Source organism: Seriola lalandi, unplaced genomic scaffold (assembly GCF_002814215.2).
Source record: "Seriola lalandi dorsalis isolate HSWRI2012SDOR001 ecotype SW California unplaced genomic scaffold, Sedor1 jcf7180002054972, whole genome shotgun sequence".
Taxonomy (NCBI): Eukaryota; Metazoa; Chordata; class Actinopteri; order Carangiformes; family Carangidae; genus Seriola; species Seriola lalandi.
This window is the reverse complement of record NW_019525660.1, coordinates 6,086,679-6,109,867: the sequence shown is the minus strand read 5'-3', so window position 1 is coordinate 6,109,867 and position 23,189 is coordinate 6,086,679. Positions and strand designations below refer to the sequence as shown.

At 39.6% G+C, this 23,189-nt stretch overlaps 1 protein-coding gene across 3 annotated transcripts in view; it reads right to left on the bottom strand.

Moving 5' to 3' along the window:
* Nucleotides 1-22,015, bottom strand: part of vav3a (vav guanine nucleotide exchange factor 3a) — a 93,354-nt gene extending 71,339 nt beyond the window's left edge. For 2 of the 3 annotated variants that reach the window (XM_023398079.2, XM_087171696.1), the window contains exons 1-2: nucleotides 21,544-22,013; nucleotides 7,362-7,478 (exon numbers count right to left, since the gene is read on the bottom strand). In XM_023398079.2, the coding sequence (XP_023253847.1) occupies nucleotides 7,362-7,478; nucleotides 21,544-21,750 (324 nt within the window). In that variant the 5' untranslated portion in view covers nucleotides 21,751-22,013. Of the gene's footprint in view, nucleotides 1-7,361; nucleotides 7,479-21,543 lie in introns of all 3 variants that reach the window. The other variant, XM_087171697.1, reaches the window with a different exon arrangement.
* Nucleotides 22,016-23,189: the final 1,174 nt, after the last annotated feature.

Below are 23,189 nucleotides of genomic sequence, written 5' to 3'. Positions count from 1 at the left end.
GCATGTGTGTGTGTGTGTGTGTGTGTGTGTGTGTGTGTGTGTGTGTGTGTGTACATTCACGCTTGATGAAATCCTGTCGATATGAGGGTGAGTGTGATTCCAGTGGAAGTAGCTATCATGCAGTCAGTCAATGGGAGACCATGAATTATCTACAGAGCTTTCAGTAGCATCAAATTGTTCTGGAGATGATTTTAACTCCATGAATTGTAAGTGAAAGTAAATGAAGCATGGGAAGCTTTTTTCAGACACAGCACAAAAAGACCACAACCAGACAGAGGAAAGTTCTCCACTAGGCTTTCTCAGATATCCAAAATGTAATATCTCAATACAGTCCAGCCCAAATATTAATGATATTATCATTAGGGAGTCCAGGTGATTAAACACAATTTTTTTTAAACAATATAATTATTTTGATTATATTATTAATGCATAGTCAGCAAAGCAGTAAAAAAACTTGCAAAACTGCAAAAAAAAAATAATTGCATTACAGCGAAAAAGACGTAGATTCTACTTCCATCGCCTTCTGCTTCTAATGAACGTCAGGGTGGACTGCACACTCCAACACCCTGTGTGTTGACTCTGAAATATCTGAGCTCTCCATAGTCATATTGTGACTTCCTGTGTCAAACTACACATGATTGCAGATGACACCTCTGTATTAATGCCCATAAATATTTACTTCAGCTAACTACACTGCCAACTACACAGACCTGTAAAGACTTCTAAAGGCAGAGAAGGTGAACCAGATTACCTTCATTTTTTGTTCAAAATTTCAGAGGCCAGAGAGAGGTCTGTTCTACAGCTGACTGCCAATAAAATCTAACTAGTTCTATGTAGCAAAAAAAACAATTTTGACCAATAAGGGTTTCTGACAGCCACAAAACACCACCAACACAAAAGCATAATTTCACTGTTTCCTTGGCATTGTTTTGTGTTCTGTATCAGGATAGATAGATAGATAGATAGATAGATAGATAGATAGATAGATAGATAGATTCTAGATGGGTTCAGACCTCATAAACGAGACCATTCAGACCATTGCCAGGTTCCTATGGTTAACCACTTGATCATCTAGAAAGAACCTCTATCATATTCAGAGGTGGGGGTCAGTGATGGGCCAATATGTGATTTTTAATAAAGGCCACATTCAGCCCAATGTATTGACGACCCAACACACTGCAGTAGCCCTTATGGCAGCTTTTAAAAACCACTGTTAATGCAGTTTAGCCATGCAGTGCAGAGATACACGCCAAGTGTCCATTAGCACGTAGCAGACATTTGATATCTGACCACACAGATCTGCTGGAGAGAGCACGGCTGAAGGACAAAGGGAAGAGGCAGAGAGGGAGAGATGATAGGGAGTTTGGGTCGGGTGGGGGGTGGGTGGGGGTTGTATCAGCCTTTAGTGGGTTTTAGTTAAATTTATCACAGTCAACTGAGGAGGAAGACACCAATCAATAAACCCTCTCTGTCTGTCTCCTTCCTTTGACTTCCCCTCCCCCAGTCTGTTGTTTTCTACCCCCCACCATAAAAAAAACATAATCAGCATCTTCATCCACCTAAAAACCCAGGAGAACCAGTGTTAGAAGATGGTAATAGAGTACATCCCGCTGGGGTTGAGTTGATGCTTTCTTTGTTTGCTGAGGTCTGACCTGGTGTAGAGGTCGACCATTTCAAAATGTGTGTAGATTCAAGTGGTGGTAGGACTTTAGAGACCATGAAAATGTAGCATAGTAGCTGCACTAAACATGTGGTGATGTCATTGCAAATGGATGAACAGAATAGGATGCAGCAGCAAAAACAAGAGCATGATCCATCAATCTTTTATTGCCAGGTTATTTACATATTATACGGTTAAACACATTCAGGTGTGGCATCTTCTGGCACATTAAGAGGAAGTTGCAGAGCAGCAAAATTTGCATAGTCTACAGAGCGACTGACCTTAGGTCATTTAACCATATAGCAATCAACCCACATGAAGCCCAGAGTGTTCATCACTCATCCATTGTTTTGTGTCTGAGATTTGAAGTTGGGTCTTGACTCATAGTTTTCATGTTAAATTGAGTATATAATATTACATATAAAGCTGAAAAATGCAAAAATAACAATTTTGCAATTTCACAAAATAACTGAAATTTATTTTAATCAATAGTTTGACAAGTAATTGCCAATTTCTAAGTCTAAGTGTAATGAAAAATTCCCATTCTAACTTCTCTGATGTGATCATTTGTTCCTCATCTCTGTTTCATGCCATTGTAAAATGAATATTTTTGAAGAGCAGTATCAATCTTCTCTTCTATGCTGCTAAAAAACATGATGCTGTCACTATTTCTTTTTTATATTAATGATAAAAGTAAATTCTGCATAATTATCTGAATTTGCTTCATTATATTAGCTGCATTGTGTATTTTCCATCTAATACACTGTTGAATGAGTTAAGAATGACTGAGGGTTGAAACAACTGACTGAATGAAAAGAACAGCACACTGCACTACTCTGGCTGAATTATTTACTCCGTCAGTCTGTGACAATCATTTTTTTCCCAAGAATTAAGCAACTGTCCCTCATGTGACTCTGAGTAAAGCAGGCTCCTGTCAGCACTTTGTCTCTATTTTGAAACTAGCTGATAGGACTGGAATCAGCAATAAAATAGAAGTGAGACAGTTAGTCACTCACTCTCAAGAATGATGTATTTTCAATCACGTTACAACCAAGGATACATGATTTTTTAACAGAAGAATACATGTTTAAAATGTTTTAAAGAATACACTTTTTATCCAAAGACTGAAGACTGACAGATGCTTTGATGTGTTCTGCTCAGAAAACACATTTGCTATTCATCAATGTCTCTGGAACATTACCTATAATTTTCTGGAGGCCTATTTACACTACTGCCTTGGTTCAGTTGATGCAGTTGAATAAATGCCTACATATGGAAGCCATATTTGTAGTTCTAAAACATTTTGCTCACAGAATAAAAAATACTAATTTATACCTCTGTGTCTGACGATAAAATGCAGCTTTATGGTGCCACTTCTGTTATGTCATGGTACGTTTTTCTTAGCGTTGTTTGTTTGCATGCAGGCTTTCCACCGCAGTGCTGCAGTGTGTATCAGTGTTTATAACAACAGACACACAATACCATGACTTTAGTGCTCAGAATTTCTCCATTGCATCCGATGGTGAAAAAAATCTTGCAGGTAAAAAAAAAACAAAAAAAAACACACACACTTGAAACAGCAAGAGGATATTGTGGCTCTCAGCATCTTCCTTGACACGACTGATGTTGACACCAGTAACTCTGCTGCTCTTTCAACCTTCCCCTCTCTCTGTCAGGTGTGTATCAGTGTGAGCGAACGGCCTGTGAAGCCAAGTTTCTCTTCTCCCTACAGAACCCACAACCCACTGTGTGTCTACAAGACAGATGTGCAAACCAGATGTTCCTGCACTGAGGGGAAAGGGCTACACACAGACCTGCTGTATTTGTCAGTGTATTTCTGTATCGCGGCTCTGTGCAGCCACATTTTCAATCCAAGAGCACCAACAAGCCAAAAGCTGTTTGTCAGATGTATTAATGTTATCACACAAACACACACGCTTTCAAGTCTTCTTTTGACTCTTAATAATGTTTTCTAAGGACTCTTCCATCTCCCCAGCTTATAAGGTTCAAGAATTCTCAGGCTGGATGCTAAAGGCTGTGTGGGGTGAGTTCAGCTGAAAACAGCAGCAGGCAGGGAAATACCTATAGATTACACAGCACAACTGCTGAAGCCCAGAGCAAGATATCCAGCCTGTTTCCTCACACAGACTCTATGAAAACTACCACACAAACCCTAAAACAAACAGGCATGTCTGTCTGATGTTTTATTCAGTAGTAGTCCAGCGCCTATTTTTAAAACACCAAAAAAATACAAAACAAAACATCTGGACTGCAGGTGAGTGGCAGCTTCGCCCATTCCCTCCTCTCCTCACTCCATTAGCCTCTGCAGAGCCAGCCAAGCGAGGATTACGGGGCCTGCTTGCTGTCTAATTTCAGAGATGTTAAATTCACTCTGGGCAATGTGGGATTCACTCAGGAGAGTCATCAAAGTGTTCAGCCCGAGCGAGCTGAAAGCACAGGGGGAAAATGAGGATGAAATTGGACATCAGAAAAACTGAAAACTAGTCTGTGCTTAAAGGTTGAAATAAAACTTTCTCATCTCATCTGAAAGTGTTGAGGGGAATGCAAGGAACTAACTGGGCAAATAAATTTAACCTCACCCAGTTATCAAGGACTGACATTAAGCCATTTAGTGACATGTCATGCTCTGAGCTATTGGAGATAATTTACTGTTTAAAGCCTTATTAAGTGTAACATTCTAAAAACAGATTGGTTAAGGGGAAATATTCTGCTGAATTATTCGCTTTCTAGCCGAGTGTTACATGAAGATAGAAGAGCAATGCTACATGTCTGCTAAACATGAAGCTACAACCGGCAGCCGTTAGCTTAGCTTAGTATATATCTATATACTGTATATCTGTGTCTATATCTAACAAAATGTTGTTGATGCTGTTGTAGATTCGAGTGATTGGGAAATCTATCAGCCAGATCAATCAAGGTCTTTTGTTACAGTAGTAGCTTTAGTCTATAGAACCCCCTGTTCTTTAAAATGCATACAGGGGATACAATTTGAAGCACAGGAACACAAAATCCTAATGATAAGCAAATCTAACTAACATTTTTTGTTTTCCAAACAGTAAGGACAAAGATTTGTACATGCATATCATAATTCAGCAAGCCTCTGTTAGTTCCTCTGTAGATTTTCTGTGAAAATATTTCCCTAAGAGGGTGAATAAAGAAACTTGCCAGCGGTCCAAGTGTGTTTTAATTATAGATGACTTAATGAATAGATGACTTAATTCTCTCTGCGTCTTAATTCAGCTCAGCACGCCAGCGAAAACGAACATTGAAGTGGGGATAAAAATGAGCTGTTGACCATATCTAAAGCCCTTTTCATTTCCCATCTCTACTCTTAGGATCCTTATATATTCTTTATTTTTTCATAATCTACAGTGAAAGTGGCTTTTTTTCTTGCATATTGCATCACTAATGTGTTCATCTGGGAGACAGTATTAACATATCTTTTGTAAGTCAAAGCCTTCATTAAGTGAATATTTTTCAGAGGCTATTGACCAATTAGTCAAGTTACATTTTCAATAATGAGAACATAAACAGCAGCATTATCAGAAGTCAACCTGCACTGCAGACATACAGATGTTTTTGTTGATGATGTTGTGATCAATTAAAAGTCCAGTCAAGTAAGGAGATGGTTTTACTTCCAAACATTTGTCATTGTGAAGTTCAGACTGTCAGAGTGATGATGTACAACTGCACCTCAGTGTCACAGGTTTTCATTGCACAAATAGTGATCTTTCATAACGTTTCTCTGGTAGAGAAGTGTTGCTCCCTGACCTGCAGGTTTTCCATGAAAGGGGAAGTTAGAGGTTTTATTTCCATTAGAGTTGTTCCGATACCATCTTTTCCTTTCTAATAAGGATTCTGATAACTGAACTTATGTATCAGCTGAGGCTGAGTACCCATCCAATGCCATTGCATTAATAACCAGCTGTATACTACTAACTCTGTATGTGATATGATTGCTGTTATAAATAGATAGATAGATACTTTATATATCCACTAGGGGAAATTCAGGTGTCCAGCAGCTCATTAGAAATAATAATAATAATAATAGTAATAAAAGAAAATAATAAATCATAAAAATTTTTGGTTAAATTAGTCCAGTTCATGAGCCACTTCCTTTGGCTGAGGTGTTATACAGCCTGATGGCAGGGGGACCTCCTGAACCGCTCTGTTCTGCAGCGCAGTGAAATGAGACGTTGGCTGCAGCTGTAGCTGCTTCTCTGTCCTGCCAGAATGTTGTTGAGAGGATGGTTGGTATTGTCCAAGACAGCATCTTACATTACATGTCTTTCAACAACAGTCCGGAGTCATTGCTGTATGACATGACCCAGGTTAAACCCTTTGTAAAATATGAACAGATACATGAATAACATCGCATCTTTCTTTGATTAGTTAACTTGGCTGTCATAGAGCGTGAAACATATAAAACAAAATAAACAATACTTCTTACATTAGTTGTCCTAACACTATTGCCACCCCTACAAATTAAAGCCTTGCATACAGTAGAAGTTACCTTTTTATTGCTGGGAAATTGCTGACATTTTGCTAATGGCTAATGTTACACTCTAAAACACCAGTTGGCAACTTCCTGTGTAGGCTATTGTTTTAAAGCAGCGAAGAAGAATTGATTTCTGAGAAAAAACAACCAGTACTGGATAAACATAACTTTCCATCATCTCTCCATTTGGCGATTTACATTAATTAATTATTTAATTAATACTTTTAGTACATTTCTTCATATGAAGTGATTTTTGTGATGACAGCTTTGTTCTCTAATAATAACCACATCAAAATGCTGACATTTGTAAGTACCAAACTAAAACAAGTGCATTGTTCCTTTTTATTGGAAAACAGTTGTCACAGTTTTTGTGTTTCACTTCGGATATCATGGACTTGATATCACTAATTTGCTTACTATAGGGCTGATTAACATCATAGAGGTGGTCTTTGATTTAATCTGATTATAATATTAATGATATCACTATAATTATGGGTATGGTTTCAACTCTCCATGATGCTCTTAATGCCATTTCAGTGGAGGGTGATGACAACTAATCAATAATTATGACTCTTTGTCTTGCTATGTTTCTTCCTCACTGACACAAATCACACATTTTAAGCTGAAGAACACGACCATGTCGTCTCATAAACGCCTCACATGAGCTGCAGGGTCCGGGGGCACCCTCTCTCAGCTCAAGACTGCAGTCTCTAATTAAACCTCCTGGGGACTTGACGAGAGCAGCACCAGGGCTGTCAAAGAGCCAAAGACACTTTCACAGCACTACAAAGAAAGACTGAGAATCCTATCAAAGTAATGAACCCGAGGCCAGACTTTTAACCCCTCGTAAAAGTCATGCTGAGGCATTTTCACTGTAATGAGGGGAAGCAATTAAACTGCTGGGTCATGTTGCTGACTTCAGCTTCAGCTTAGAGTTTAGGAGTCTGAAGAAAGCTTCATTGTGGCCTCAGTCAGTGTTTGTTAGCACCTGCAATGCCACAAAGAACTTATAAATAATTTCAACTAAGTTCCATAACTGAGACACAAAGACAAGTAGGTGTAAAAGCGCACTCAACTAATTCAGTTCATTCTCGAGGGACAGCTGACACACACAGTGAGGGTGGATGCAGGCAAGAAGTAAGCCTCCATCTCTTTGCATGTGACTGAGAAGTCCTGCCTTACCTTTCCAAAGTCCCTGACGTCAAAAAGGTCAAAGGCCTCAAACAGCTCGCTCTTCTTCATGCCGAAGGTCTCGCTGCACGCTGCCAGGAAAGTCCTGATATTCTTCAGGCACAGGAACTGTGTTAAAGAGGACATAAAGGGTTCATCTGTGAGTGAATCATAGAAATGCCTAGATAGTACCAAATGCATGAATGATAGGATGTGTTTTTATCTTTCATTTTCCTTTTCAAGGAATGAAGTGACTTAAAAGTCACTGAATGGGTTAGACTGTGTTTCTGCTTCTCTATTCTGCCTGCTGGCTTTCTCTCTGGCTGTCTAATCAGGCCGTGCAGCTGAGGACACTGGAGGACCACAGCTCTGAAAGATGGATGAATCCGTGTTTATAGGCACCATGAGAGCATCTTGGGTCATTAATATGATGTATTTCCTGTAGAAATAGGCCAGTGGAGTGGTGGCTAATTAGGAGAAGAAGAGAGAGAAAGGCAGAGATCTTGTCTACTCCTACTGATACAGTATGATGTCACCGCTACAGTAATGCAATCAAAACACAGATCTATGACTGTGGCTCATACTGGACATTAAAAGATTTCTCTCTAATGTGACAGGCGACAAAATCCAGTCCTCGCTCTGCGCTAAGAGGAGGGTTCGTCTGTGTTGATAAGTGAAATCAAGTGGACATCTTCCAGAGTTTGTGTTTTTTCTACATTTTTTCCTTGTGTTTGTGTTGAGCTGCAGTGGAGGAACTGTGACAAACTTTGTACAAAAAACCCCCATTGTATTTAAATAACTGAAAGTTGATTTGTCTAATTCAAACTGTTGAAGTCTAATATTAACTTTTAAACTTTAAAAAAAAACTTAAATAAAATTAAATGATTTAATTATTAAATTAATTAAATTATGACAATATAAAAAGGATTTACCGGAAGACCTAAATAAGATGACAGAGAACAAGTTGGGCACATCCAACATTCAAAACAAAGTTTAACCCACTTTTACAGGAACTGCAAGAAGGGCTGAGGGACTCACATCAAACTTCCTTTTAATATCTATGTCCTGATATTTGCAGTTTTTCAACACAGTCTTACTGTGATTCACTCCCACTGTGTTCTGTTAGTCAGGCTCAGAGACAGGTGTTCTGGTAACACTGAATTTAGCAGCATAAAAGCATAGCAGTTCAGTTCAGGCAAACACACGGACATTAAAAAGGGTCTTTGTCGACACTGTCTGGTGCCAAATCGGTAAAAAACTATCAATAAAGTAACTCCTCTAATAAAGAAGGTCATTTACTGAGAACACCTTGGCTGCAGCCAAAACCTTAAGCTAATGATCTTCATGGGACTTCATCCAGAAACTATTTATCCAAATTATGCTCTGAAAACTGCCCAGGAACACCCAGAAAACAAACTGAGAAATAAAGCCACAGCATTAGGTAAGGTTTTCTGAGGTGGTTGTCTGTCTGTATGAAGAGTGTAAGCAGCTGGCAGGGAGGGAAGAGGAAGGTGTCAACATACGGCAGTTAGCCAATATGCAGTATCTGTAGCTTACGCCCATTAGCCTTCCTGTAGTTGATACAGGATGGAACAAAAGAGGATGCTGATGAAAGAGATGTGTCAGGAAGTGATGTGTTTTGCCACATCGCTGTGCACCACAGAGCTGGGATCAGGTTTAAAAGATGACCTCATCTGTAAATGTGTATTTGAGTTGATTATTGTTAGACAGATGCAGCATTTCCTTTACCCCAGCATGCAAATGTCTGCAGTAGTTAATGTTAATGTAACAAGCAGATTGTTGTAATCATGAGAAATGTGGCCTCATGCAAAGAGACGCTGGTGCAAGGTTACATCAGTGCCAATACTTACTTGCAGAGTAAGGAGATAGCCAACAAGAAGGCAACGACCAACTGTGTGGTTGTGGTCTGTGCGTTTGAGTAGTGAGACACATTGTGACTGCGTCAGCACAAGTAACCAACATTTAACATGCTCAAAGACAAGTGAAACTGCACGAAATACACAGTGCATACAGAGGAGAACTAAGATGCAACATGCAAGAAAAAGCACTTTAAGAGTGCTCGCTGTTAAATTTACAGCCAAACAGGAAGGATATACTAATTAGATTTTTGGAAAATCACATTATTTTATCCAACTATTTAAGTTTTAGTTGAATGGGAAGATCACAGGAGGAATGCCGCTGTTCTGAAGACTTGCTGTTAAATGTCTTCTGTCATATTGTCTCTGCAACTCGACATGGCATTTAGTTTAGTTCCTGCATCTACAGCACTTGCTATCTGACCTTCTCCAGAGATAAGTTTTCATTTAGCAATGCTTCATCATCACGCTCTCCTTCTTCTTCTTTTTCTTATTGGCTAACTGCTTTACAGCGAGCCGATTTCATTAGTCGTTTCCTGTTCCTTAAAAAGAGTAGCTTTCCATGCCATAATGTTAACATGTGGAGTGCGGACTCAGAGGCCTGATTGTAATCATGTTTGACAACCTGTGAGACAATAATTCAGTCAGTGTCATCTTGAAAAACAAACTGAGGAGAGGAAGCAAAGCAGGCAAACTTATTCTGTTATTCATAACACACCTTCACCCTCATGGTCCAAGGCAAGATCTGATTTGTCTGCACGGCTCATGTCCATGCATCAAATATGAAATGCTTCTCCATTCCAATTGAATTAGGCTTCACAGATGGTTTCACAAGAGAAAAGCCCCCAGCCAGGGAGCTCCAGATAAGAGGCAGCGTAAAGCAGTGAGTGAGCAGCGAGTGAATAATATTGAATGTTTACACTTGTACACATCACTTTCTTTTATCACACGAGCACATCTTGTCTGCCTGGAGTCTCTGCAGAGTCCCAAAGGACCTCAGTATATTATCTGAGGGAAGCAGCTTCACACAGCATATATGAAAGACAGTGTCTCTGCTGCGCTGAGCTGGAGACAGTAGAGGGGGAATTGTAGCAGCATGAGGAAGCCACTAACTGCTCCACTGTCAGCTTTCCTCCTGCACTACTGACCCTTGGAGGCTAACAAAGTCAATGGCCTAATGTGTGTTTTTGAGCATGTGTTTGAGTGAGCATGTGTATGCACTATGGTTGTATGATGAGGTTATACAGGTCATTACTAAAATTGACACGTAATATGTATGTCAAACTGTTACTGCTGACTGTTTCTACGGAATGCACCTTTAAATTTCACTTATTAAAACATATTTTCTTATTTTGATCTCTGAAATGTAAAAATGAGAGTCTTTTGTTTTAAAGACAGATTAAACAAAAAAAAATATAGGACATAAGTGTTAATTAATTATATCTCATTTACAGAGCTTTAGAGGTGATGTTGGATGGATTTTGTTACCTTTGGACAGAGCCAGGAAAGCTGTTTTGTCCTGTTTCCAGTCTTTATGCTAAGCTAAGATAAGATAACCTGCTACTGGTGGTAATATCATGTTTCATATGCAGACAGCAGCGCAATCCCAGCACGAATGTCCCTGACTCCCCGAATCAATCCTTTGCTGAAGGCTCAAAGCTGAGGTGATGAATACTGACAAACATAGGACAATGAGAAAACAGTTTCACCGGCTGAGGAAGACCATCAGATGTGGTTGAAAGCTCTAAGACAAGCTGGTAGTGGCACGATAAGTTCTGAATTTGATGATTACATATACACACAGCACCAAATGATATATTGGCCGAGATTAGCTTTTCATAGAAAGATGTGTGTTGTCATCTGGTAATTATTAAGGTGCAGATACGTTTGAGGTAATTAATGTCACCATTACATAGTTTCTTCACTAGTGCAGACAACTATAAAATATCCAACTCATTTAAAGGGTCCTTATCAAACTTGTATATTTAAGTTATGTGTTTAAGAAAAAATGAATACTGGCCAATTATACTGTAAATTAGAGCTGCAGAAATTATCAATCATTCAGTCAAGCAACAGAAAATGAATCAACAACTATTTCATTCATTAAATAATTGTTTAGATTTGCTGGTTCCAGCTTCTCAGATGTGATGATTTTATGCTATTCTGTGACAGGTGACTGTAAACTGATATCTGTAAGTTTTAGACTGTTGGTTGGACTGCCAGTGCGAAATTACAACACACATTTTTCACTATTTTATGACGTTTTATAGACAAAATTAACAATCAATCTATTAAATCAAGAAAATAATTAGTCCATTAATTGATAATGAAAATAATTGTTAGTTGCAGCCTTGCAGTGAATGTACCAAGTGAAACTGTATCAAAGCCAAGGTTAACATAACCACCAATGTTAGTGTTCCTATTTCTGCATTTGAGCGAAACCTGCAAATAACCTAATTGTGTAGAATAAGGAATTAAGGAGAGATTGTGCTGCACCATCCCAGCAGGAAGCTCCAAACACACACAGACTCAGTTTAGATAAAACTGCATATTTTATACAAGAACAGTGTGTGGAGGATTTAAACTCCCACCAGTGCACTTCATCACTAAGACCAACCATCTGGAATGTATGGAAAAAAATATTTCTTTAAAACAAGCCATCTGACTGCTGTGCTTTTTGATATGAGCCAGGTCGTGCTCTGTATCCACAATAAGTATCAAGTATCCAAGTCAAAGCTCCATAGCAACAAGCTGGAGCTTTTTATGACCCCCGTGTGTACTGTGGAGCTTAATGAAATCCTGTTCTTGTTCTCTCATAGATCTATGCAGTGAAACACAGCCAGAGTTTGGCTGTCTCACTGTGTAAACCTTTCTGAGCATTAATTAATGGCAATCAAATGGAAGAGTCTCAAGCAGAGGGAACCAAGGCCTGTGCAAAGAATCTAATTTGGTGTTTAAAAGCTATCTGTTTGTCTGTTTGTCTGTCTCTTTCATGTGCTTAGTCATAGCAGTGTGGGAGAGCAAAGAGGAAAACTACTGAGAGGAACAATGCAGAAGCAATGTAAAGGAAGAGAATGCTAATAAGACATACAGTAGTATGTATGTTACATTCAAACCGCTGCTGTTTAACACCACTGAGATATTTAGTCTAGTGTAAGTGACATGTCATAACCAGTGGGTGACATATTGCAATTCAAGAGATCAGGTCACATCAATGTCATGTTGGAGCTTTTGTCAGCTGTGGAACCAGGAAATGGGAGGTGGAACATAGGCGAAGGTCTGCTGACATTGATGAAACCAATGCTCTCTCTCAGTCTGAGGTTGGGGTCATCACAGCGGACAGCCTGGCCAGACAGAGTACTTTTATTGATGAAAAGCTGTCAACATAACGCAGCCTTCAACAGCTTTTTATACTATAGTAACAGATTTCATACTGTTGTTTCTCTGGTTTAAGGCATGATAACCCACACACTTGGTCTACAACTGCACAAGACTATAAAACAATGACAGAGCAGATGGTGTTTCCAGTCACTTTTTCCAGTCACATACTGAATATCCTCTGCTAGTAGGTGACATGTTTTTTTTTCAGGAGTTTGACTCACTGGTCACTTCCCTGTGTTTCCAGGAGACAGCTCTATGAGGTGCTTATGCTGATCATTTCACACTGTACTCCACTTAAATCAATGAAATAAAACTGTGTGAAAGATGTCACTCACACGTGACAAACCCGCAGATATTTATCACCCAGTTCTATATTTCATGCAGTCTGCTGCATGCATGACAACATGACAGTATTGTGTTTGCAGCTTGTTGTCCTGCTCTCAAAAAAACTATTAAAGCTAGTTCAAATGGTAAGTTCTTTCTCTGCCTGCAAGACTACAAGCATAACCTGATTTGTTGGCATAAAACTATCAAAAATCTTAAATTTGCAGGAATGAAACAGAAAAGAACAAACTGGCAGTTGTGGATTACAGGCACTTGTAAAATTCTAGTTGCAATGAGATGGGTAGTGTCACTGAGCTGAATTTGAAAATAAAACTGCCAGACTTTTTCTTGTTTCTCTACTCTCAATAAAACAGCCAACTGTTTTTACACTGTCAATTTGAACAGATTAAACACAAACGATACAATGTGTTAATTAGGGAACTTTAGAGGAAGTGGTAGGCAGATTTTACTACCTCAGGACAGAGCCGGGCTAGCCAAGCTAAGCTAACCAGCTGCTGGCTGTAGCCTCTTATTCATTAAGAGACAGATATTAGAGTCATATTATTCTCATCTATCTCTCCACCAGAAAGACTATTTCTCAAAATGTGTAAGTAGTCCTTCAAATTTTATACAACAGAATTGGCCATGTCTATGCAGCAGACGTGTGTGGCCATATCCTCTCATGAAGTTAAGGTACCATCAGATACTTAAAGATAATCTACTCCAAGAGCTGCTGGTCATGTTGTCCAAGCACAGGTTTGATAAGACTGCTAAATCTCTTCCTCTTCCTCATCTTTGCATTGACAAACAACAAAACCGCATCACAGCCATCTGGTTAGAAAAAAGACACAGTCTGGTTTTCAAAGTCATCTGACAACATTAACATGAATGAAGGTTAATAACACCAAACTGGCTGATCAGCTGTAGTGACATTTAAAATGAAAAATCCTGGCATCCAACCACGTCTGAGCAGTTTTTACACAGTAAGAGACAAATGCATATAGTTCTGCATGCTGCTCACTTTCTCTCATGGAATGACAATAAGGCTATGAGGGATAACTCCCTCCACCCCCACCATTCCACCTCTGTACCTCCCCCACAACACCAATAAGTGTCTCTGCAGCCATTTTCCATTAAATCCTGGTTTTAACCCCAATGACCCCCAGATATACGCAAAGCTTACTCCAACCCCCCACTAGACAAGGGAATTGAATTAGTGTTACAGTGTGAGATATGAATCCTCCTGGCTACAGCAACACAGATTAGGGGGATTCAGCTCAAAAGACGCTTTATTAGGGGTGTAAGGCTTGAGGGTGGTAAAGAGTCCTGGTGACTGGAGAGTTGAAATCACATAAATTGAGTGAAGCACTAAATAAAATGTAGACACATGTATGAATACAAAAACAGTGAAGCATGAATGCTGAGCAGACAGCATCCCTCCTCCTCTTCCTCCTCTTCCTCCTCCCTCCATTCCTCCTGATTTTCTACCTTCTGGATTTATGTTAAAAAAGTGTGAATAATGCTCTGCTGCGCTGCTTAACAGAGGCTGGTCAACCGCTGTCTGACTTTTGTGTGTGTGTGTGTGTGTGTATGTGTGTGTGTGTGTGTGTGTTTCTGTGTGTGTGTGTTCGTGTTTCTGTGTGTGTGTGTGTGATTCTGTGTGTGTGTCTGTACCCACTCAGATGTGAGGTTTGAATAATTTGGGTTTTAGAAGGCTGACACAATATTAGTGCTTCGATATTTAAGATGATAAATTACAAGTTTGTCAATTGTCTTGGCAAAAAAGTCCCAGTGTACTGTCAATCTCTATATAATAATACCAACAGCATAGTGTATAAGCCTATACATGGTCCTATCCCTTGTATCCCAACACTCTTTGTATGGTCTCTTACTTCTTCCCTCTCTGTCTCCATTATACAAATAAAGATATTCCCATTTCCAGTGGACAACAGTCATCCATCACTTCCACCTTGAGTAGCTCAGCACAGGACACCTTATACATAACTGTCCCTGCTGGATAAGACATGGGTTCAACAATCTTCAGCTATACCCCTACTGGGTCCTCACACATGCACAAACGCAAAAATCTATGTATCTTATGTACACACAGGTTCATCAATGTTTCATCAAGAGGTTTTAGGAATTCTTATATTTAGAACTCTGTAGAGTCTGATATAGTGCTATCCACCTCGCTTGGCTCCAGGTTTCCACTACAGCGAGCCAGACAGAAAAAGGTTGCACAAACACTGCTGCTGGCTAGGACCATGGTTGTAGGTTGGTATCATCTGGATACATATGTACAACTCATGACTGCTCACTGTCTTCCACAAAGCATCTTGACATTTACATCAGGCTAAAAAGGGGGCTGCAATTATCATTTGTTGATGTTACTGTTTTCATAATTATACTGTATGCTGAGAGGTCTCCTCTTGTGTGGGCAAGTCCCTGACTACACTTAAAATGCCACTCATGATGATGATGATAGTTTGCCAGTGAAGACAATAGACAGTATTGAATTTCTCAGAGTTTTCAGAGCACTCAGCAGTGATTAACTCAACCCTCCACACCAGAATTTAGTAACATAATAAACATTGATTTCAGGTACATTCTCCACCACTGAATATCACCTAATAAAATCAGCATATACATTATCTATACTTTAATGTGCACTGGAGCAGAGCCTTTACCAATTGGCTGTGGTTCTGGCTTGGTTACCTTGGTGACGAAATGAAAGGTCAGTGCATTCTGCACGTGTACCTGCACGAGTGAGGTGCAACATAAATCTTGTCTTTGCAAATATCTGCATCCATGTCAGTGTACATGAAGCAGCATGTGAATATGCATGTCATCGTGATGACACGGCGGAACGAACCAGTGCAACTGCATCACACTGCACTGGAAACAGGGGCTGCGGTGCCTCGCGTCGACATGGCATGCATGGCTGCAGTAATGTGGTGTTTGCACACTGACAGGTGCAATCCTTTCTTCAAAACGAGTCCACGAGAGCAGCCAAGCAACAGCAGCCCAGGGGTAGTCATGAGGAGACTCACAAGCTGTGTCCGAACACTCACACACTGCACACTATTACATGCAATTTGAAGTATGTGCAATATTAAATGTATTAAGTGATGGTATGAAGAATGGTAACTGATGAAATGAACAGTAATTCTTTGTGCCTTATTATTCCCATAGAAACAACTAAGGAGGGAACATTTCCATAAGATGAACAATAAAAACAAAAAAGGAAACAGCAGCAAAATCATGCTCCTATGAAAATGTTTGGATAATAATATATTATTACAATATATGATTCCAGAGAAACAAAATAGCTTCATCCTCTAGAATTTAGAAGGTCACATCCACTTGAATATAAAAGTTTTACAAAAAATTGCATTCTTGTACATGGTAGTCACATCCATAAAAAGTTCTTTTTATGTTCTTATATTAATTAGTTTCACTAATTAGTTATAAAACAAACCACAGACTTCTAAAACAATGGTTTAATGTAAAAAAAAAAAAATGTGGTGTCAGTGTTTGTTCCTTTACTGATTCTGGACTTAGTTTTTTTGACACCTGCTCTAAAAGTGAATAATTAACTTTGTTTTCTGGATTAAAGGGGAAGCTTTTTATGCTTCCAACACCTAATCTGAGGCTGATTTACACCTGGAAGGACAGCTGAGTGTTAAATTAGCTGATCAGCAGACCACAAGTTGGAACATTATGCTAAGTTTATAACTCAAGCATCAGTGTTGATGAAGGTGAAACACACTCACACACACACTCACACACACTTATTTAATGTGGTTACACCTCACTTATCTTTGACCTTACTTTCGCTTATTATCAACTACTTTAAATTTCAGTGACTATGACAATCCTATATTTAATTCATTTAGAATATGCTTTAACACTAATCTGAGCCCAAACTCTGCCCTTAAAATTTGCCCTGAAAGTAGCATTTTACGAGATAGCATTCGAGACTTTTTACACTGAATCACAATCTTTTATGTAGGTGCAGGTTCAAAACCCTGTTGCCTGAGTCCATATGACTTAGAGAGAGAACATCTTGATTTGCTTTAGGCTTGTGCAGAATAAGTACTCTCAGTCTTTCTCATTCTCCCACGCTATCTCTTTCTAACTTTTGTCTTTGTGAGTGAAGAGTGGAGCCTTTGAAGCTGGCTGTATGGAGAGTTCACTGTGTGAAACCAGCTTTTCTCTTCACTCTTTGACATCACAGAACTTTAGTCTCTGCTTGATAAAATATACATATACCATGTATAATTCATAACAGTATTCTCTGTGTGCACTGTATGTACAAATGTAATACGCTCGCTGAGGTTTCATTCAGGTCAGTTTGTGAATTGAAGTCTAACCTGCTGCAAACCTGTGAAACCCCATCATTAAAAATCCTCCTCTAACCATCACTTTCATTATTCATTGTGCAGAAGCTAAATAATAAAAAGTAGTGAAAGTTGTATGCCATCTTCACTATGATGTTGCTGTCATCTTCTCACATGATGACAGCTTTTCATCTATGTGGATTTAAATACGCTCAAGCATACAAGATCAATCTCATCATGTATCAGCAGTGATATAACTCTCTTTACATTAATTCATTAATAACTTTGTTAATGAAGTCTTCATGGCATCTCCATGTTGGTGTAGAATCTCATTTTTTCTGTGTATTGACGTTCTCTGTTAATTTGTGAACAACTGTCTGACACTTGACGCTCGTTAAAATTAGACCTGAGTCTTACTCATGCTCTGTTTTCCCTCACTTTCACTTTCAAAAAATGAGGAATGGGCCTTAAATTCTCTGAAAGCTGACTCTATGAAGACCAAAGTGTGTGAGTGTGTGTGTGTGTGTGTGTGTGTGTGTGTGTGTGTGTGTGTGTTGGGGGGGGTTATATGAGAAGAGAGAGACGGCTTTTCTCTTCATTGTGTGTGACATTTCAGTGCTTTAGTCTGAGCTTGATCAAGCGCATGTTTAGTTTCACTTCCTTCCTCTATTCCATTTCCTGATTTCCTGTGCATGTTGAGGCTCACGGTTGGTCGGTCTATGAGAGAAGTTTTCAGCTGCTGTTCTCATTCTGAATCTGCAGCTTGTAATCCTCCCTTTTCCTTTCAATTCATAATAACACTGACCCACAACCCAAGTTCACTTTTACACATTTAAGCTGTATGTGTGAAAATGGATGGATCGATAGCTGCATGTTGCTTCAGTCATTCTTTCACACTCTGCTTGTCTGATAGCTAATTTGTTGTTAGCGTACCCTTTTGCTAGCAGCATCAGAGAGGAAGAAAAACACCCATTCAAGGAGCTAAATGCTTCTTCAAGCAGTGTTTGGAACATATGTGCAGTCTTCTCTCTAAGAACTGAGATTCAGCACAACATCAACCCAAATATTTCAAGGAGCAGAAGGATGGACAGAGTGCATGCTTCATTTTTGACAAGTAGTCAATAGTTCCTCTTATGCTAGACCCCTGATTTTGACAGGCAGGGACAAAAAAAAAAAACCCCACTGATTATGTTGTGTTTTTTTCTGGTAGAAAAGCAAAACACAGCAGTTGCTGTGGTTGAGCTGTGTCTAGACTATGTAATTGGTTCATTACAGGACTGTAAAACAATGATCAAAGATGGTCTTTTTTTTTTTTACCTGGAAATCTGAACTCTTCATCTTAAACCTTGTAAACTTCACAATTTCATGCATGCATGCACAGAGTAAACATGGGCTGTCCAATCCAATAATTGCTCATTGTTGTTGCATCATTGTTCATCTTTCACCAGAGGGAGGGCTACAGCTCAGATCAACTCATTTCATCAGTAAATAGACTGATCCCAACTACTTAATCTTATCGTTTTACTGCTATTTCTTCCTGCATACAAATAGGAGTCCATTCCTAAACAGAAGTGTCGCACTCTGCAGCCCATACAAATCACCAACACAGTTATTGTTGCAGAATGAGAAACAGCCAACATCACACATGTGAACCCTCCAAAGCTTCTAATGCATATGTGCTTTAATTACGCAGCTAACTGCAGCACAGCGGACTAACCCTTCAGGGCCCTTTATGTCCACAGAGACTCGAGACAGGCTCTTTGTAGCCCTGTCCCTTCACTGCCTTTGTCTTTCCATCTCATGGGTCCCATGGGTGAGGCCACAGTGGCGTCCCATGTGTTAATGCTGGCCAATGATAAAGTAGCTGCCACGGCCCTCATGAATTATGCAGAGGGGAAAGCAACTCCACCCTCAGTTATGTAAATTTACCTTTTTTTTTTTCCTTTTTTTTGGGGGGGGGTCTATCGGTGATGTGCTCATACAGGGAGGTGGTATCAAGCGTCACACAGTGTGAATGTGTGTGAAAGGCGAAGACAAGCGTCGTGATCTACTGACACTGTAAATATTGAAAGTAATCATTCACAAAATTGATACATGTTTATTTTGAAACTACTTATCAAACCAGTAACTGCTCTTATAGGCAGATTCCAGTAGGTTTTTCTCAGTTATCCTCGGGTGAACAGGAAGTGATGCACTTCATCTCTGGGGTTTTTTTGCAATAAAAAAGACAAAGTGCAGAAGCTGGTTTTCATGAACAGTTTGACCACCATGGTTGGATGGCTAAAGAAATGGGAACCACCTAAAAACCTCAAAATTTGAAAAGAAAAACATTTCCCACCACACACAATATTTAATAGGAAGATGGTTCATGGGAAATGCAGTTAAAAACATTCTAGTTACAAGAAAATATCACTGTAAGTAGCACTTGTGTACAGCATATGCTCACATGTACTTTGTAGATATATGATGCTGTGCCTGAGCTTACTGCTAATGCTAATTTGCCTCTGAATATAGTTTTATCCCCGGCTCAGTGTGAGTAAGTTATCCAGCCAAGCATAAAACAAACTCTGCCTATAAATAACCCAGTCTGGGCCAGGCCAGGCTCTGAGCATATGTAAGGTTCAACACCCTTCTACACATGGCAACTCTGCTGTATGTCATTATGTCATGGCTGAAAGCAAACACTGAACTATTGATGTCTCTTTATCAGTAATTGTATTGGTTCTGCTGTAACTTCTAACAGTAAATGGGCAGATCAGCTCCTCTTACAGACCCAATCTAGTTTTCTCTGAAATCTCCGAGTAAACGGATCCTGAGACAGTTGATTTCCACTTCCACTGACGACATTAGAATCCTCAATGCTTTTTTAAATTTGTCCACTTGACCTGCGTGCTCAAGTCGAACAGCGGATACCCATTTTGACTGTGAAAGAGCGATAATAACATATCATATTGACTGTGCCACAGTGACATTGAGTTTGGGGTGTGTTTTCCAGGAAGCCAGCCTGAGCCCCCTCTCCATCAGTTGTACAGTAGCTACAACACAGGACTGATATTCAAGGCTTAATCACCTGTTTTGGATCAGATGAGAGCATTAGGGCCTCCATTACAGAATAATGTCCTGTAGTCTGTGTGTGCGTGTGTGTGTCTGTGTGTTACTGGTACAGTCTAATTATTCTACAGCAGGTCTGCAGGCGCAGTAGGTAGGGTCTACCTCACTCTGTGTTGTCACTGAGCCAGACACCTAGATTCACTGTTATGAAGGCGAATATTAATCTGGTCCTGGCTCTGGCTGTCTTGTTATTGAAGCAGATGGTATCTGACAAACAGGAGCCACGTGGCCACAGCTCTTTACCTATCTATCTATCTATCTATCTATCTATCTATCTAGGGAAGCCAAACAAATAACTTACATTATTTGCTTGGATTGCTCGATAAGAAGGTATTATAATAAAATACCTGAGTTTTATGCATGCTGTTATTTCTATGAGATAAATCAACTTCTCTGTTCATAACAAACCTTTGTTGTCACTTCACCTTCTCCACTACGTCTACATCACCTATAGAGGGCAGATTGAGGAGCCCTGAGTACATAGCTTAACCGTTCAGTGTTGACCAACATTGTGTATGAGTAACAGTTATTACAAGTAGCTGATATTACAAAATGAACTAACAGAATTAGAAGAAGTCAGATTTCAGACATTTCCACTCCTAATGTAACTTTTATAACACTAAGTTGGTCCAGCTCTGTAGCTTCAAAATTCCGTCTGATTCTTGCAGTTTAAAGTTTCCTTTCTCACTCACAGAAATGCATAAGTCACAAAGCAACAATAACGAGCTCAGCATAGTGGTAAGGAACAGTTATACCCTTCGGCATACATTACACACACAAGCATGGACTTGAGTGACTAAAATTTAAACTATTATCATTTGTTGGGACTTCTTATTTGGACGGTTATCCGCCAAGAGAATACACGATGGGGGCGGTAGCGAGCGGTGTAACGGAGATTTTAAAAAGTTGAAATTTTCTAAAGACCAAGTGTTAAATTGTGGATTATATCACACCGAATTTGATACATAATTATTCTCATTCACAAAAAGATTCGGTGATGTTCTACCACCTAAAAACATTTCCCCCGAGATGCAAGAAAACTTTAAACTGGCATAATTCTAACGAGGCCTGGTTGCGCTCTCTACATCGGGGCTAAGATGTAGTTTGGCGACGAAGCGAGTAACAGACATAGGGGATGTGTAGGCTACATTAGTGTCTTACCTGTGACATTTGCGGTCTGAGGTTGATTTCCTTTAGGTTGATGGACTGAGCTCTCAGGTTGTTGAGCAGATGGCACAGGAGGACTCCATCCCGGAGGGTTTGGGCCAAGTCAAATACCTGTGCAGACTCCCATGTAACACGGTGGTTAGCTGGAAGCACCTTGCAGTTTATTAACCACAGCGCGCATTGCCTCCAATACTCCATCATTATTGTGCCTTCAGCAGGACGAGCTTTGAGATAATTTGTTTTGTTTTGTTTTGTTTTGTTTGAGCAAGGGAAACAGCTGAAGGCTCGACAGTGCGTCTCAAACAGTGTCCATGTTACATCCGCTGACTGTGAAACCCGATGGAAAGGAACAGAGAGCTTGTGTAGACACAGCAGCCGCTCCAAGGATGACAGTCCGGTGTACTGAAGCTGTGGATGGAGCGCACCCTGCACTATTCCTCTCTCTCTCTCTCTCTCTCTCTCTCTCTCTCTCTCTCTCTCTCACACACACACACACACACACATACACACACACTCACTCACATGCTCCCTCTCTCTGCATCTCTCTCTCTTCCCTCCCCCTCGCCCCGTTCTTCACCTCCTCTGCTTGCCACCCATAGGCTGGCTGCTGTATGAAATAACAGTAAAAGAAATACCAAGATATAGACAGCTAACTTCACTGAAGCTAATATTTACTACTTCAAAACATAAAAGAGTGTTAATTAACTATTATAAATTATCATTTTTTACAGACAGTTTTATCATGTATGATGTCCGGGCTCTTCTCTGTACGAAAATATCCCAGCTACACAGAGTATAGTGATAAAACTTGTCAATGAGGGATTAAACAAACCAAATAAGTGCATCTTTCTGTCCAACTTTCATCTGACAGTAGTCATTAGGTTGAAATGAGTGTATGAAGTAGATCTTACTAAGTCCTGTATAATTTTCCACATATCTTCTGGGATATGTAAGGAATAATTCCAGAAATATGTGATCAACAGCATCAACACCTTAGATAAGTATTCTGATACCTTTAATATGTATAGGCCAAAATGTGTGATTGCTTTGTTATTTATATATTCATGAATGGCTGCATGTTCTTGTTCAGTGATGCAGCCTGGGTTTCTGCATGAGTGAATTATTAGTTTGGGCAGGAAACGGTGTGTCTCCTGTAAAAGCAGATGTGTGTTATCTGCTTCTGTTGAATATGTTAAAGACACTCAATGCTCAAGAGGTTTTGGTGCAGTAGGATTTAATAGTGCTAGTTTAAAAACAAAGTGTGTTTCTGTTCAGTCAAAGTACACAATGATACAGAAAGGCCATTAATTGTCCTTTATGATTCAGTGTCAGAATGTTTTCATATGTTAACACTCTTATATACATTCAGTCAGTCCCCTTTGGCTGCTTCCTCTTCCTCCTCTGTGTCAGCCCAGCAGTGGTCTCACAAATTGTCTCCTTCAAAGTAATATTATCACCTTCTGCGCTTCCTGTCCCTTTTTTTAAACACCAGTTGGGTCTCTTTGCTCTGTCTAATAAAACCATATCTAGCTTCAACCGCTGTTACCTCTGGAGATTGAAAACACAACTTCTGTTTTTACAACTTCCATGCAACAGTATCAATATTCAATTTTTGTCTAATGTAGAAGCAACACACATGT